General features: G+C 57.9%; 2 protein-coding genes across 2 annotated transcripts; one reads left to right on the top strand and one right to left on the bottom strand.

Annotated features, from left to right (window-relative positions):
- The first annotated feature begins 2130 nt into the window (after window positions 1-2130).
- Window positions 2131-5363, top strand: LOC138375071 (cytochrome P450 2F2-like). The gene is made up of 9 exons (XM_069458430.1): window positions 2131-2310; window positions 2795-2957; window positions 3348-3497; window positions 3672-3832; window positions 4036-4212; window positions 4302-4443; window positions 4540-4727; window positions 4959-5100; window positions 5182-5363. The coding sequence occupies exons 1-9, from the start codon at window positions 2131-2133 to the stop codon at window positions 5361-5363; spliced, it is 1485 nt and encodes a 494-aa protein (XP_069314531.1).
- Window positions 5364-5477: 114 nt separating this feature from the next.
- Window positions 5478-14300, bottom strand: EGLN2 (egl-9 family hypoxia inducible factor 2). The gene is made up of 6 exons (XM_069458130.1): window positions 14229-14300; window positions 12107-13167; window positions 7230-7349; window positions 6658-6794; window positions 6381-6448; window positions 5478-6123 (listed from the first exon to the last, which is right to left on the bottom strand). Exons 2-6 carry the CDS (start codon window positions 12941-12943, stop codon window positions 6068-6070), a joined length of 1218 nt encoding a protein of 405 aa, XP_069314231.1. The 5' UTR covers window positions 12944-13167; window positions 14229-14300; the 3' UTR covers window positions 5478-6067.
- Between the last annotated feature and the right edge of the window lie 377 nt (window positions 14301-14677).

The raw sequence follows: 14677 nt of genomic DNA, 5'->3' as shown, positions 1-14677 counted from the left end.
ATTTTGAAAAAAGAGAGACAGAAGGACAGGAGCAGAGGCAGAACCTGAGAGACAAAGAGGAGAAAATGTGGGGTGGGGAGGACGGAGAGAGACGAACAGAGGAACATAGAGATTGAGAGTGAAGGAGACCCTGAGAGATACACCCAGAGAAAATTCTAGTCTGAGACTCTACACGGTCCCCCACCTCCTCCCCAGGTCTGGGCCCTATGCCAAGGTCTTGGAGGAACGCTAGAAATGGCAAGGCGGGGCCAGCAGGAGGATGGGCCCCACTCCTGAACACTCTGTCGCAAGTACTAACTTAGCGCCACCCCTGTCACTTCCACAACCCACCCCTTGGCTCATCCAAGCCTGAGTCTGCCCCTTCCAGCCCTAGGATGTCCCAGGATGGGGTGGGGGGAGAATAGGGGATACATTTGTCTGCTGTGATGGTGCAGCCTCAGATAGGAGTGTGCACAGTGAGGAGCTTGGGGAACTGGATACCAGGGGTGCGGTAGCATGGGCATAGGACATGTGGGGGCATCTAGGAAACAGAGCCTTGGGAATAGAGATGGTAGCAGCTCAGGGCAGGGCACAGACCTGTAAGTATGGAGGTGCAGGGGACATGTGGGAAGGGACCCAGAAGTCATAAGGATAGGCACAGAAGTGCCAGGATCGTGGGCACTAGGAAGCTAAAGGATTCCCGGGAGGATCTGGAGGACAGGTACAGTATATAGGGTTCAAGAACAATGGATTGACAAGGGCTTAGGTGTGAGTCCCAGGGAATCACAGGCACAGGGCACAAGAGTGCCAGGGTTGTTTTCAGAAGTGTATATAGGAGACTCCTCAAAGAAATAAAAGTAAACCTTCGGGCCGGGCGCGGTGGCTCACGCCTGTAATCCTAGCACTCTGGGAGGCCGAGGTGGGCGGATCGTTTGAGCTCAGGAGTTCGAGACCAGCCTGAGCAAGAGCGAGACCCCATCTCTACTAAAAATAGAAAGAAATTATATGGACAGCTAAAAATATATAGAGAAAAAATTAGCCGGGCATGGTGGTGCATGCCTGTAGTCCCAGCTACTCGGGAGGCTGAGACAGGGGGATCCCTTGAGCTCAGGAGTTTGAGGTTGCTGTGAGCTAGGCTGACGCCACGGCACTCACTCTAGCCTGGGCAACAGAGTGAGACTCTGTCTCAAAAAAAAAAAAAAAAAAAAAGTAAACCTTCGGTCCATCAATCCCACTACTGGGTATTTACCCAAAGGAAAGGAATTCATTTTATCAAAAAGACACCTGCACTCAAATGTTGATTGCAGCACAAGTCACAATTGAAAAGATATGGAAATAACCTAGGCGCCCACCAATTGATGAGTGGATAAAGAAGATGTGGTGTACATATACCACGGAGTACTACTCGGCCATAAAAAGGAATGAAACAATGTCTTTTGCAGCAACGTGGATGGAACTAGAAATCATTTCCCAAGTGAATTATCTCAGGAATGGAAAAACAAACACCACATGTTCTCACTAATCAGTGGGAGCTAAATGATGGGTACAAACGGGCACAAAGAGATGTTAAGGACATTGGAAACCAAGAAGGGGGGGTAGGGGAGTGAGGGATAAAAACTTACCTATTAGGTACAATGAACACTATTCTGGTGGCAGGCACACTAAAAGGCATGACTTCAGCATTAAACAATGCACCCATGTAACAAAAACAAGTGCACCCCAATATTTTGAAATCTAAAAAATTTTTCAAACAAAGTGTACTTAGGAGTCAGGAGTGTATTTAGGAACCAGAGGTACAGGGTACGGCATTCAGGGGGCCCAGAGGTTGCTGGGAGATTGAGGAATACACTCCTACAGGCCAAGTAAGACGGACCCAAGGATGCTAGGGGCTTAGGAGGGTGCACCTGTTGGCCAGGTGTACTGACATGAAAATGCTGGTGCATGAAAGTTGCCAAATAGAGCAGGTTGAGCCAGGGAACAGCAGTGCTAGGGCTGGGAGGAGGGGTAGAGACCTTGGGTTGGGAAACCTATGGAGTGAGCAGCCCGAAGATGTCCACCCCTCCCACATCGCGTCTCCACCCCTGCTCCACCCAAGACCCCATGTCAATCAAATAGAGGTGAAGGCACACCGGCTTCAGGAGCGCAGGCATGATGATCACGGGCATGGCAGGGCTGCTGTTGCCGCTCCTGGTGCTGGCACTAGCGTGGTGGGGTTGGGGTGCGCGTCGCGCTCAGATGCGGGGCGCTCTACCTCCCGGGCCCAGGCCTCTGCCGTTGCTGGGGAACTTGCTGCAGCTGCAGTCCGGACGCCTGGACCGTGCGCTCCTGGAGGTAAGCCCGACAGTGGGTGAGAGAACAGAATTTTCTGCATTAGTGGAGGTGGGGCCGGAGGCTAGAGCTCTTGGTTGCCTGAATGAAGACAGCTGAGGGCTCGGATTCAGTGACTCCTGAGTTCCAGGAAAGGAGGAGACTGGGGAGTGGGAAGCTTTGGGCCTGGACACCTGGGTTGCGAGGGAGGGGCAGCCTGGGGTGGGGGAGCAGAGGGTCCGTTTTCCTGGTTCAAGGTGGGGAGTGCGAGTACTGAGGGCCCGGACGCCTAGTTATGAGGGTGCAGGGGGCTGCGGACCGGGACTTCTAGGCCCCGAGGGAAGTGCGGGCCTGGACTCCAGGATCTGAAGGAGGATCTGAACTCCCGGACCTGAGGAATGAGGAGCTGAGCCGGGGGCTCCTGAGTCTGAAGGTGGAGGGCGCTGGGGTTGGGGTCTCCGGTTGGGAGCCCGGACCCGACCGCTGAGCACCGGCTGACTCCTTGTAGCTGTCCCGCCGCTGGGGCTCGGTGTTCACCGTGCGACTGGGCCCGCGCCCGGCGGTGGTGCTGTGCGGCTACGCGGCGCTGCGGGACGCGTTAGTGCTGCAGGCGGATGCGTTCTCTGGCCGCGGGGCCATGGCAGTCTTCGAACGCTTCACGCGCGGAAACGGTGAGGCCCAGGAGCTGGAGGCAAGGGCAGGACCTACCCAGGTTGGGCAGATAAAAGGTGGAGCCGGGTAGATGGGGCGGGGCCTAACAGAGAATCACGCTAACGAGGGCAAATGGCGAAGAGGGTGGGACAGGGCTAAAGTGTAGGCGGAATCGGAGAGAAGAGCCTAGGAGTCGAACCAAAGGGAGCAAGCACAGGCCAGGGACCCGGACCAGCAAAGGCGGGGGTCAACGTGTGGGCAGGGCCCAGGAGGTTGGCAGCCAAGTGGTCAAAGGAGAAAAGTCAGCTCCAGGAGTTGGAGGCCCCGATAGGGGTGTAGATATTGACTGGTCGCTTCCTGGGTGGGGCGTGGCCAACTCTGGCCCGCCTCCTTTTCTCTCCCCACCGTAGGCATCGTGTTTTCTAATGGGCCGCGCTGGCGAACACTGCGCAATTTTGCGCTTGGAGCGCTGAAGGAGTTCGGGTTGGGGACGCAGACCATCGAGGAGCGAGTCCTGGAGGAGGCGACTTGTCTGCTTAGAGAATTTCAAGCCACCGTTGGTGAGGCCTGGCCTGGAAAGCAGAAGGGCCTGGTGTGGGTGTGGCTAAGGGACTGCCAAGGAGTGGTCACGGGAAGGCGTTTGGATGGAACAAAACCAATAAGCCCAAGGAGCTAGCTGGGGACCCGGCCACAGCGTTATGACCCCGCCCTGTTGCCACCCCGACCCCCCTCAGGAACGCCGTTAGACCCCCGGCGGCTACTGGGTAATGCTGTATCCAATGTTATCTGTTCTGTGGTCTTCGGAAAACGCTATGGCTACGGAGACCCGGAGTTCCTGAGGCTCCTGGACCTCTTCAATGACAACTTCCGCATAATGAGTTCCAGATGGGGTGAGGTGAGAGGGCCGGCCACAATCTCTCCCTCACGCCCAAACCCTCAGTGCATGGCCATAATGCATATTAGAAGGAGACAGTCTTAGTTTCTTGCAATGGAAGAGTTCTAGAACCTACAATATCAAAGTCCTGGTCCAATCTCCCCGTAGGGAAACTAAGTCCTAGTGGCCTTGTCCAAGGTCCTGTTGAGATCCTGTCTCCCCAGATATACAACATTTTCCCCTACCTCCTGGACTGGCTCCCGGGCCCGCATCACCGAATCTTCCGAAATTTTGCGGAGCTTCGGGTCTTCATCTCTGAGCAAATCCAGCGGCACCAGCAGACGCGGCAGCCTGGGGAGCCCCGCGATTTCATCGATTGCTTCCTCGACCAGATGGATAAAGTGCAGTTCCTTGCTACCCTAAACCCTATCCATGCTGCCCACCAACAGGTGCCCGGCACAGTGGCAACGCCTGTTCTCTCTGCCCACAGGAACAGCAGGACCCAGAGAGCCATTTCCAGGAGGAAACGTTGGTGATGACGACGCACAACCTTTTTTTTGGCGGCACTGAGACCACCAGCACCACTCTGCGCTATGGGCTCCTCATTCTGCTTAAGTACCCAGAGGTGGCAGGTTTGCAAGCTGGAGAGGCCCAGGATGAGGTACTGGGGTTTGGGGGTGGCTGGAGGGTTCGGGAAGTGTGTGGCTCACAGTTTCCGCCGGCCCCAGCTAAGGTGCAGGCGGAGCTGGACGCCGTGGTAGGTCGGGCGCGCGCCCCCAGACTGGAGGACCGCGTGCGCCTGCCCTACACCAACGCCGTGCTACACGAGATCCAGCGCTTCATCAGTGTGCTGCCCCTGGGACTGCCGCGCGCCCTCACCCGCGACGCCCACCTGCACGGCCACTTTCTGCCCAAGGTGCCCAGAGTCCGAGGATTCTGCCCGAGGGTCCAGGGGCATGAGCGCCTATTGGCTAAGATCAGCCGGAATGGGCGTGCGCAGTGCTGACTGACGCACAATCAGTGACCCTGGGAGCAGGAAGAAAGGAAGGCCCACACACCTCCCGCGGGCTTTTACAAAAGGCCTAAAATGGAAGAGGCGCGCATGCTCGCCAATCCCGCGGTTAACCCGAGTTGTACATACCCCCAGGGCACCTTCGTGATTCCCCTGCTTGTGTCTGCGCACCGGGACCCCACCCAATTCAAGGACCCGGACTGCTTCAACCCCACCAACTTCCTGGACGACAAGGGCGAGTTCCAGAGCAATGACGCTTTCATGCCCTTTGCCCCAGGTCTGGGCCAGAGAGGGAGGGGACGAGCCTGGACCGGTTTTGGGGCGCACAGCTGCTCACTCTCCACTCCTGTGTACCCAGGAAAGCGGATGTGCCTGGGCGCAGGCCTGGCCCGCTCGGAAATCTTCCTGTTCCTTACGGCCATTCTACAGAGGTTCTGCCTGCTCCCTGTGGGGAATCCCGCCAACATCGACCTCACCCCGCACTGCACTGGCCTGGGCAACGTCCCCCCAGCCTTCCGGCTTCGCCTAGTGGCCCGCTGAGGTCAGGCTCCGCCACCCTGGGCTCACTGGCACTCAGATCTCTTAACCCTCCTTGGTCAATAAAAGCCCTGAACTGCAGGTGGAGGTCTCATTACGGAAAGGAAGAGTCAGATGTGTGCAGCTCTGAGGTAAACTTTTATTTCTTGGCTGACAGGACTTCCACACCCATGCTCCTCCAGGCACCTTCTACCCTGCCCAAGGAGTGGCAACCCAATCCACAAGGTGCCATGGCCAATGGGGTTGGGGGGTCACTTCACATTCCAGGCTGCAGGAGTGAGGGGACTTGGGGATACTCCTCCCACAAACTTTTGCCAGCAAGAGGCCATGACTCACCCCAACCCCAAATCCTGCATCCTGGTGGGAGGTGACAGTGCCTCCTCCCAGTTCTCCACACCTAATGGGGGTGTGACCAGACAGGGCAGGACACAGAACCCCCAGTTTCAGTAAGGGTATCCCCCAAATGCTGGCTCCTGCCCAGGTCACAACCCCAGCCCCCATCATGGGGCAGCAGAGGTCTCTCCTCCTCCTTTGTCCTCAGCGATGGACAGAGCCCTCCAAACCAGGCAGGACAGAGGCAAAGTCAGAAGCAGCAGTGATGGCAGGGAAGGAGCAGGCACCAGAGACTGGTGGGCTGCCAGCTCAGGGCCCAGGGCTCTTCTGAAGTCAGGGCAAGTCATCTGTCCGTGGAGCTCTGGGGCTAGCCACTAGGTGGGCGTAGTCTGCTGTGATACAGGTACTTGGACACCTTTCTGTCCTGATGCTGGGGATGACAAGGGGACAGAAGATAGTCATCAGGGAAGGGACAAAAAGGCCAAGGGAAACCTGGGAAGATGGGGAGAGGACCAGTAAGAAAATGGGGTTCATGTTGCAGGTACTAGGAGAGTGGGGTGCCTGAGGAGGGTGGGCAGAGGAAAGATGAGTGGTGGGATTTAATAAAAGACTGATGAGGTGGAAGGGGTGGCTTGAGGCCTGGTGGGATACAGGGAATAGGAAGGACTAGAGAGGTGGGACAGGTACCTAGCTGATACTTGTCTTTGGCTGCTGCCCGCTCCTTGGCATCAAAATACCAGACAGTGATGGCGTACCTGGGAACCAGGGAGGTTGGAGATCAGTTTTCTGCAATTCCAGCCACATATCCATAGTGACACTAGAGGCCACCCCTTCGAGCCACCTGGTTCTGTTCCCACCTAGACTCCCTCTCAGCACTTCTTCACTCCTAGTCACTCTGAGGGTCTGACAGGACTCTGTTGGCAGAGGGACCACCTGGGCACATCCCCAGAACTATGGGTCCTACCTGGTTGCATAGGCTGGCTTCACCTCGTGGGGGTTCCGCCGGTCAGACCAGAAAATGAGCAACCGGTCAAAGAGTGGTTCGATGTTGGCTACCACAGGCCGGCCCTCAGGGAAGATCTGCAGCAGGCCGCCATGCACCTGGGGGCGGGCCAGAGGATGAGGCCGGCTGGTCCTGCCTGGAGCCTCTGCCTTGCACCGCCCCCCAGGAGTCCACCAGGGGGCGCAGTGTCAGCAGGCATCACTCCCTCCCACCACTCAGGCTCTTAAAATGAATGACAACCCAGAGTCTGCATCACCATGGAGATGGGCAGGAAGCTACTAAAGACAGGAAAAGGGGGAGAGTGTTCATTATAAGGCCGGGTGGGGCTGGGCAGACAGCACCATTCCCGGAAAGGGGGGGAGTTCCCACCACAGTCAGCCAGAGAGGAGGTGCCATTTCCCAGGAAAGGCCGGCAAACTGCACCGCCCCCCTGTGGGTTGAGAAAAGAACAGGAAAATGCCAGGATCTGAGCAGGGAGCGGAAAATGGAGAGGATGCACACCGCCCCAGCCCCACCCTCACCCCACCCCCTACCTTAACGTCCCAGTTCTGATTCAGGTAATAGATACAGGTGATGCAGCGCCCATCGCCGTGGGGATTGTCAACGTGCCTCACGTACCCCAGCCCGTTGCCTGGGTAACACGCCACCATGGCCTGGCAGAGATGGAGGGAGGTGGGTTTACTGGGGCTACGCAGGCACATCTGAGGGAGCAGCCATTATCTCCTTTCTCACCCCTCCCACCCCCTTGTATCTCCCTTGATTCCTTGGCAACCAGATGGGCTCAATAAACAGCTGAGGACTTGATTTTTTAAAAGATACCCCAACCCCACCTCAGACATTTCAGTAAACCAATTTACACGTTTCCTGCTGTGCAGGGACGGGACCTCACAGCCCTAGACCAGGGGTTCTCACCCTGGCTGCAGAGTGGAATCACCCGGGGAGATTTGCGACCCCGATGCCCAGGCTCACCTCAGAGGTTCTGATATACTCGGTTCTAACGTAGGGCCTAGAATTTTTTAACGTTCTCCAGGTAATTCTAATGTGCAGCAATGTTGAGAACTGCTCCCCTGGACTACAAAGAATCCTCACTAAATAAATTATCTGTTCCAGACACATCTGAACAGGAACCAAAATCTAGAATCTGAATAGAAAGTGAGATCTAATTCCAACTCTAGGGATAACTTGCTGGGTTACCCTGGACAGTCCCATCACCTGGATGGACCTCAACTGCCTCATCTGTAAAATGGGGGTGATAAACACGTTCTCTGTTTACAGCAGTAGCAATTAATCCCTCTGAGGACACAGCTTTGGAGGTTGCAGACCCTGAAAGACCTAACCAGACTCATTCCAGGCTTTAGTTTCTGTGTGTGCAGGTCTGGCTACAGGGTTCTTGCCTCCTCTGCCGGACAGCTGCCACTCCCCTGGAGCGGCCCCACCATGCTGTGGTCAACGCCCGGCGGGATGTTTGCCATCAGGGAGCTGACAGCAAGGTGGCTGTGGGGTAAAGTAAAAGGCCCAGCCGCTTCTGCAGACCCAATTCCCTGGTTCAAGTCTCAGTGCCGCCACATGAGCTGTGACATTGGGCAAGTGACTTCACTTCCCTGTCTCAGATTTCTCATCCATGAAATGGAGCAGACAGCTACTTCACAGGTTGTTGTGGAAATTCAACAAGATAACAAACGTCTGGGAAGTCAGCCAGCACAGTGCCTACCACATGACCAAGAACCAAAGCACACGCTGAAATGCCATTTAAAACTTCTGCCCAATGCCACTTGGGGCTCTGGATGAGGGAGGAGGCAAATAGGAGAAGACTGGCACAAGGGCCCTTCTGCTTTTCCCCAGTTGGGGACCATCTGACTTGACCCCTCCTCCCAGGTACAACTGCGGGCTTTTGCTCCCCACCGACACTCAGCTACACCAATGGGCCTGGCCCAGCAAGACAGTTATCAAGATCATGGTAAACATTCATGATCAAACAGATCAGTGCTGCCGAAACAGGAGGCTTGCCAAGCACACCTCAGCAGGCTAGGGTGATTCAATCTCTCATCCTCCTCCCAACATGTTATCCCCAGGGCTCACCCTAGTGTGGATGTGAACCTGCTCTGCATTAAAGCACATGCACCTGATCCACCACAGAACCTGCCCTGGGAAAGAGAGGCCAGGAGGGGTGCCACTATCTCTGGCCTCACAGCAGTGGAGAGCTGAAGACTTTCTCTCTAGCAGCACTAGGGTACGGTTAGGGAGAAGGCCCCAGGGAAGACCCTGGCCCCTACACCCCAAGGTTCAGGGGGAAGAGCCTTCTTTGCACTGCTCACTCCCTGTGGATGGGTCAGCACCCTGAGCAACCACATCCCTGGGAGGAAAGAATGTGGCCATGGCACAGGAGGCTTGGAACCAGTGAGTCACTGATTAGAGATAGGCAAGGCCTTCCCAGTTAGGAATCCAATTGCGCTGATTCTGCATGAGGATGGGTGAGAGAAGGGGTCCAGAGCTGCACCCTCTTCTTCCATAATCCATCCCACACAGCAGCCAGAGACCCTTTTTCTCTTAGCTCTCCACTACATCCAGAGAAAATACAAATTCCTGATCACAGTCACCAAGGTCCCCAACCCCATCATTCTGCATCCCACCACAAGGCCTTTGCACCCATCTGGGACACTCTTCCCCCTGACCCACCCTGTAGTTTAGGACTCGGGTCAAGGGTCAACTTGAGTTCTCTAGCTGATTGTCCATTCTACTCCTCTGAACATGAAATCAGCACAGCTACCTGTTTACCTAGTACTGGTCTGAAAAGCAGATGCATGGAAGCCCCCAGGGCCAGGCCTGCCTCCCCAGTGCCCAGTGCAGTATCTGCTGACTCAGAATCCCACCCCCTCCCCTCCGCCCTGCCTGTACACTCTCACACAGCTTCTCCCAACATGCACATGCAGGCGGGGCACAGAAACAGGAACCTGCCCTTTAAGGCTCCCCCCCCACCTTCCACCACATACACACACCTTGGGGGGTGGAAAAATCCTCTGGCCCCAGGGCTCTCCCGTCCCCACAAGGGAAAGCCTCAGCCCTCAGGGACAATAGGAGAGTGACAAGGAAAAGTTGCTCTTCCCATCTCAGGGAAAGGGCAGGTGGGATCAGAGCCAGGAGACTAAAGAATTTAAGGTTACTGATGACAATGTGCCAAGAGCCCACCACCACTACATACATACATACATACATGTACACATACACACACATATCTCCCAGTCAGAAGCCTGTGACTGAACCAATGACAGGTAGCCCCACCTCCAAGCTGCTCTTAAAGGGGCAAACCAAGCCAGCTGGGCCTTCCCTGGGGTCCCCTCTGGCAGCCCTTTTTGCCAGTGGGAGCCTACTTTCTCCCACCTGCAAGTCGACTGAGCACAGGGACCAGGGAGAGGAGGGAAAGTAGGACAACACAGGAGCTCAACTCAGGAATGATCAAGGAGCAGGTTACTGCTAGCCCCAGCCCTGGAGATCCATGCCCCCACCGTACTGCTGCAGCCCACCTCAGCACCCCACAGCCTTACTCCAGCTCCTGCAGAGGGAGTCCAGATGTGGCCCTCTGAAGGTGGGGAAGCCTGGAGTTGCTGTCTCACTAGGCAGGGGAGGGTCACAGAGGGGGTCTGGTGATTGGGGGCTGGCTCCTCTCCTCCCTTCCCAGTCCAGCCAGGCCTGTTCTTACCTCCCCAGGGCAGCAAGGTCATCTAAGGCTACAAATGTCCCAACAACTCCCCTATCCCCAATGCTAGTCAGGGCCCTGTCCCCAACCACATCCGAGGTGGGAGCCACCAAAGGAGAAAAGATCTGCTCCTCTACCCTTCCCTCCCCAAACTGCCACAGACTAGCTGGGGATTAACTTGGTTTCCCTATTCTGTGGACCAGCAAACTGAGGCTCAGAGCAGCATCCCATCCTTGGCCACCCCCTGACAAGGACGGCCAACCCAGGGGTGAAGATGCTGAGCCAGGGAGACTACAATGGCCTCGCCTGCACAGGAGCCAAGCCCAGGGAGGGGCCGGCTCTGGCTCCAGCTATCAAGTAACGGGAGGGAGAGGGAAGTAGAACAAGTTCCAGCTGGGGTGGGGAGGAAACAGGCCTCGGCCCCGGGGGAGCCCTGGTCCCTGAGCCAGTTCCAGCCTGAGAGGAAAGCCACAGAGGCAGAACCCAAGATGGGATGTGAGAGAGGAGGGAGGGGACATCAAGAGCTCAGCTTCCCGCCTACAGGGCAGAACACAGCCCGTGCCATCAGCCAGGCACCACTGGTGTGGAGCAGGAGGCACTCCCTACAGGCCCTTCTCCGAAGGACACCATGCCCTGGACTCAAGAGCAGGGCCCTCACACTCTTCCACGGAGAGAATTATCGGAGAGAATTATCGTGTCAGCAAGCAGGAAAGGCCCTATGGACCACTGTCTTATGCAGAGCTCCTGACTCCAGGTTCCTGAATGGGTAGCTGGAGGACCACGAGGCCCTGAAAACCGCCTGTAAACGCCAATCAAATGAACATTTTTCCTAAGAGAGAGTCTGTGGCCTCTGGTAGAGTCTCAAAAAGCCCCCAAAAAAGGCTCCAAAAAAAGATTAAGAACTACTGCCCTAAAGCAAAAAAAGGAAAAAGGGACCAAGGATAGACACATAAAGACAGAGGACCATGGGAAAAGAAGAGAGACAGACAGGGATGAAGTGACGAAAAGGACAGAAGGGATAGAGGACAGGGACTAGGGAAGGGTGGGAAAGATGGGGACAAGAGCTCCACCGAGCCAGGCCAGCATGCAGCCACCCAGTGCCACCCCAGGAAGCTGTCCTCAATGCAGATGCCACATTAGGCACACAGGGCATGATAAACACCAGGGCCAGGCGTCCAGCACAGTGGGCAGCAACCCTTCCCTCAGCCCGGGGGGCCCACTCATCACTACCACCCTCCCCCTCCCGTTCTCCTGCCTGGGAGACAGGATAGACTAGACAGGCAGGCCAGCACACAGGGATGAATGGATGGATGGACAGACAGGGAAAGGGGACAGAGGCAGAAATGTGCGCCTGTCTATGTTGACCGTTCTTGGTCTAGGGCCCATAAACAAACCATCAAGGGACTGTGAACTCACACACGTGTGGGGCTGTGACTGTCAGCAGTTCTCATCAGTTTCCAGGGGATTCCTGGCAAGGTCAAGAACTGCTGTGGCTCCACACCAAACCCCTGGCTTACAGGTGCACAAACTAAGGCCCACAGGGTGGCCATAAAGCCTGAGTCCCCAGAAGTGAGTGCACCCCCTCCACTGGAGTTGCCTAAACCCTTTTGTGACCTCAGAAGCCTGTCTCTAAACCCATTTGTGCCCAGAGCACTAGGCATCCAACAAACAAGGTGTGGTGAAGCCCCTCTACAGAAGGCCCCCACCCAGCCTTACCTTGGTGCGCCCGTTGATGACGTAGCTGCCCAGCCGCCCAGCGCAGTGGCGGATTACAGAGTCCACGTGGGCCATGAGGGCACCTATGCTTCGGCAGCCAGGCTCGTGGCCTTCCACCCAGGCAATCTGGTCCCCACGGATGCTGCGCGGCGGGATAGCCCGCTGGCTCACTAGCTGCCCATCACGCAGGCGCCCACCCCGTTTCAGAGCCTCCACCTCCGCCAGCACGCGGCTGCCCAGTGCAGCCCCCAAGAAGCTGTCCTTGACGCAGATGCCATAGTACCGCATGCAGGGCACGATATAGTCCAGGGCCAGGCGCTCAGGCGCAGAGGGCAGCGCCTCCTCTGTCACCCCAGCACTTGCCTCACCACTGCCCCTGCTGCAGCCACAGCCTATGCCACCCTCCCCCTCTGCCTCCTGGTTCTCTTGCCGGGCCCAGGGTCGCTTGCCAGGTGAAGGGGCATCCCCACCATCCTCGGCCCATTTCCGTTTGGGGGCCTCAGGCCGGGCACCCTGGGCTGCCAATCGCTGACACCCCTTGGTTACCAGCGCTGCAGCGCCTTCGCTCTGCAGTGGCCGCAGCTCACCGCCATCCTGCCCACCAAAGCCCTCCCGCAAGGGGCTGACAGTGGTAGAGGTGGTTGTGGCTCTGGGGGTCCCACTCCCTGCTGAGGCCTCACCAGGCACTCCTGGACAGTGGTAGGAGGGTAGGAGGGGACAGGGCAAGTAACTCTCCACCCCCATCCTGGCCCGGCCAGGCTCCAAGGGCTCTGACACAGACCCTGATAACTGAGGGAGAGCCTGACTCAGGGGCTGCGGCTGGCACGGGCTGTCCATGGCAGCAGTGTCTTCATCCCCCGGGCATGGAGGGCACCGCCCGGGCCCATGGTGCCACCCTCCTCCACCTCCTCCACTTGATGCAGCTGGGGGCCACTGGGCCTGGCGTGGGGCAGGGTGAGGCAGGGCAGGCAGTAGGGGCTCTTCTTGTGCCCTGAAGGTGCTTGCTGGTCCCCAAGTCCTCTGCTGTCCCTAGGGGCTTGGGAAGGGACCCTTCAGGGTGGCTGGAGGAAGAAAGAGAAAAAGGGATGTAAGAGGAGCTAAAAGCAAGCTGGGAGAACGGTGGGGGAAGGTATGGGCAGTAGGGAGGAAGATGACCGGGGCAGACTTGACTACAGAGACCCCCACAACCTGGGGCCAAGTGGAGGGGAGGAGCCTGAGACTTTGTTGGGGGGGAATCGCTGACAGACAAGGGGCAGCGAGGGGGAGGAGCTGGAGGAGAGAGGCTGGGTAGAAGACACAAAGACAGAGGACTGTGGTTGGGGCTGTGGGATCGAGTGCCGAGTGCCCACAGTCACAGGGAGGGCGCCTGAAGTAGAAAAGGAATGGTGGAGGGGTGGGGAGTAGGAGGATTGGAAACAGTCAAAAGGGACGTGCCTGGGTGTTCCAGAGAGACAGAAATGTCGGGGATCCACAGAGTCAGAGTTAGGAAGGTCAACAAACAGAGGAAACTAGGGGGCCCAGAGACAGAAAAACAGACCGGAGGGAAGCTCGGAGAGAAGCTCGGAGGGAGGGTCTGAGAAGGCCAGACAGCACGGGCTGGTGGGGTCGCCCTGAGCCCAATAGGAGGAGGCCTGCTGGGGGTGGACACACACCCGGACGGGAGGTCCTGACAGAGGACCTCGGGAAAGGAAGGAAGGAAGCCTCGGGAAAAGGGTCCCCAACGACAGAGGGAAGGGCGGAGGATTCACGAACTCGGGGACAGGACGAGGGAAAAAAAAGCACTCCCTTCCCAACCCCCTTCGGTGCGGGAGGCCCCCCTCTGGGCGAGTAGGCGACGCAGGCAAGGCCGAGGGGCTCGGACCCTGCGTCCCCTGCCCTCGGCCCCCGCGCCGCGCGAGCTCCCCGCCCCCACCCCACCCCAACCCCCCCAACGGCCGGCACCCAACGTGCCCGGCGCGCGTTCCCTCCCCCACGCCCCACCCCCACCCTCTGTCCCCGGGGTCGCCACGGCCCTCCACGGCCTGCCCCGGCGCACACCCCCACACCCCGCCCGGTCCGCGCCGGCGCCCCGGCTGGGGCTCCTTCTCCCCCTCACTCCCTTCTCTCCCCGCGACCCCCTCACCGAGCTTTTTCCTCCGGCCCCGGCGCCGCCGTTTGTGCCAGCCGCCCTGCGCCTCACAGCGCGCCATGCCCCGCCCCCACCTCCCGCGACGCTCCGCCCCCGCCTCGCCCGCTGGGCACGTGACCGCGCCCGGGCGAGGAGACGGTGCATGCGCAGGCGCGAGCCGCACGGGGCGGAGCGAGAAGGTTCTGAACTCTCCTCTCGAAAAAGGAGACGTGGGTCCGTCGCCGACGCGAGGCTCATTTGCATTCTCCACTCCGCCCCTTGTGCACGGGAGGTGGAGCACAGTGAGATGGGCCGGCTCAGAGGTGAGGCGTTCCCGTGCGTGTTAGACTTAGCCGAGTGGGCGTGGCATGCAAATGACATGATTTACATGGGCAGGCCCACCTCCTCGAGCCGAGAATGCTGCGGGGTGACGACTAGCGGGGTTGGAGACTGGCGTGCAAGAG

This window comes from Eulemur rufifrons, chromosome 24 (genome assembly GCF_041146395.1).
Source record: "Eulemur rufifrons isolate Redbay chromosome 24, OSU_ERuf_1, whole genome shotgun sequence".
Taxonomy (NCBI): Eukaryota; Metazoa; Chordata; class Mammalia; order Primates; family Lemuridae; genus Eulemur; species Eulemur rufifrons.
The sequence above is the reverse complement of the archived record's forward strand: the minus strand, read 5'-3'. Positions and strand labels throughout refer to the sequence as shown.

Bases quoted from the DNA above. Each gene is read 5' to 3' on its own strand.
- LOC138375071 (XM_069458430.1), top strand. From the start codon at position 2,131: ATGATCACGGGCATGGCAGGGCTGCTGTTGCCGCTCCTGGTGCTGGCA. The intron at 2,311-2,794 runs GTAAGCCCGACA...GACTCCTTGTAG, and splicing joins TGGACCGTGCGCTCCTGGAG to CTGTCCCGCCGCTGGGGCTC. The intron at 5,101-5,181 runs GTCTGGGCCAGA...CTGTGTACCCAG, and splicing joins TTTCATGCCCTTTGCCCCAG to GAAAGCGGATGTGCCTGGGC.
- EGLN2 (XM_069458130.1), bottom strand. From the start codon at position 12,943: ATGGACAGCCCGTGCCAGCCGCAGCCCCTGAGTCAGGCTCTCCCTCAG. The intron at 7,350-12,106 runs GTAAGGCTGGGT...CATCTCTGCCAG, and splicing joins TCATCAACGGGCGCACCAAG to GCCATGGTGGCGTGTTACCC. The intron at 6,795-7,229 runs GTAGGGGGTGGG...GCCCGCCCCCAG, and splicing joins ATCAGAACTGGGACGTTAAG to GTGCATGGCGGCCTGCTGCA.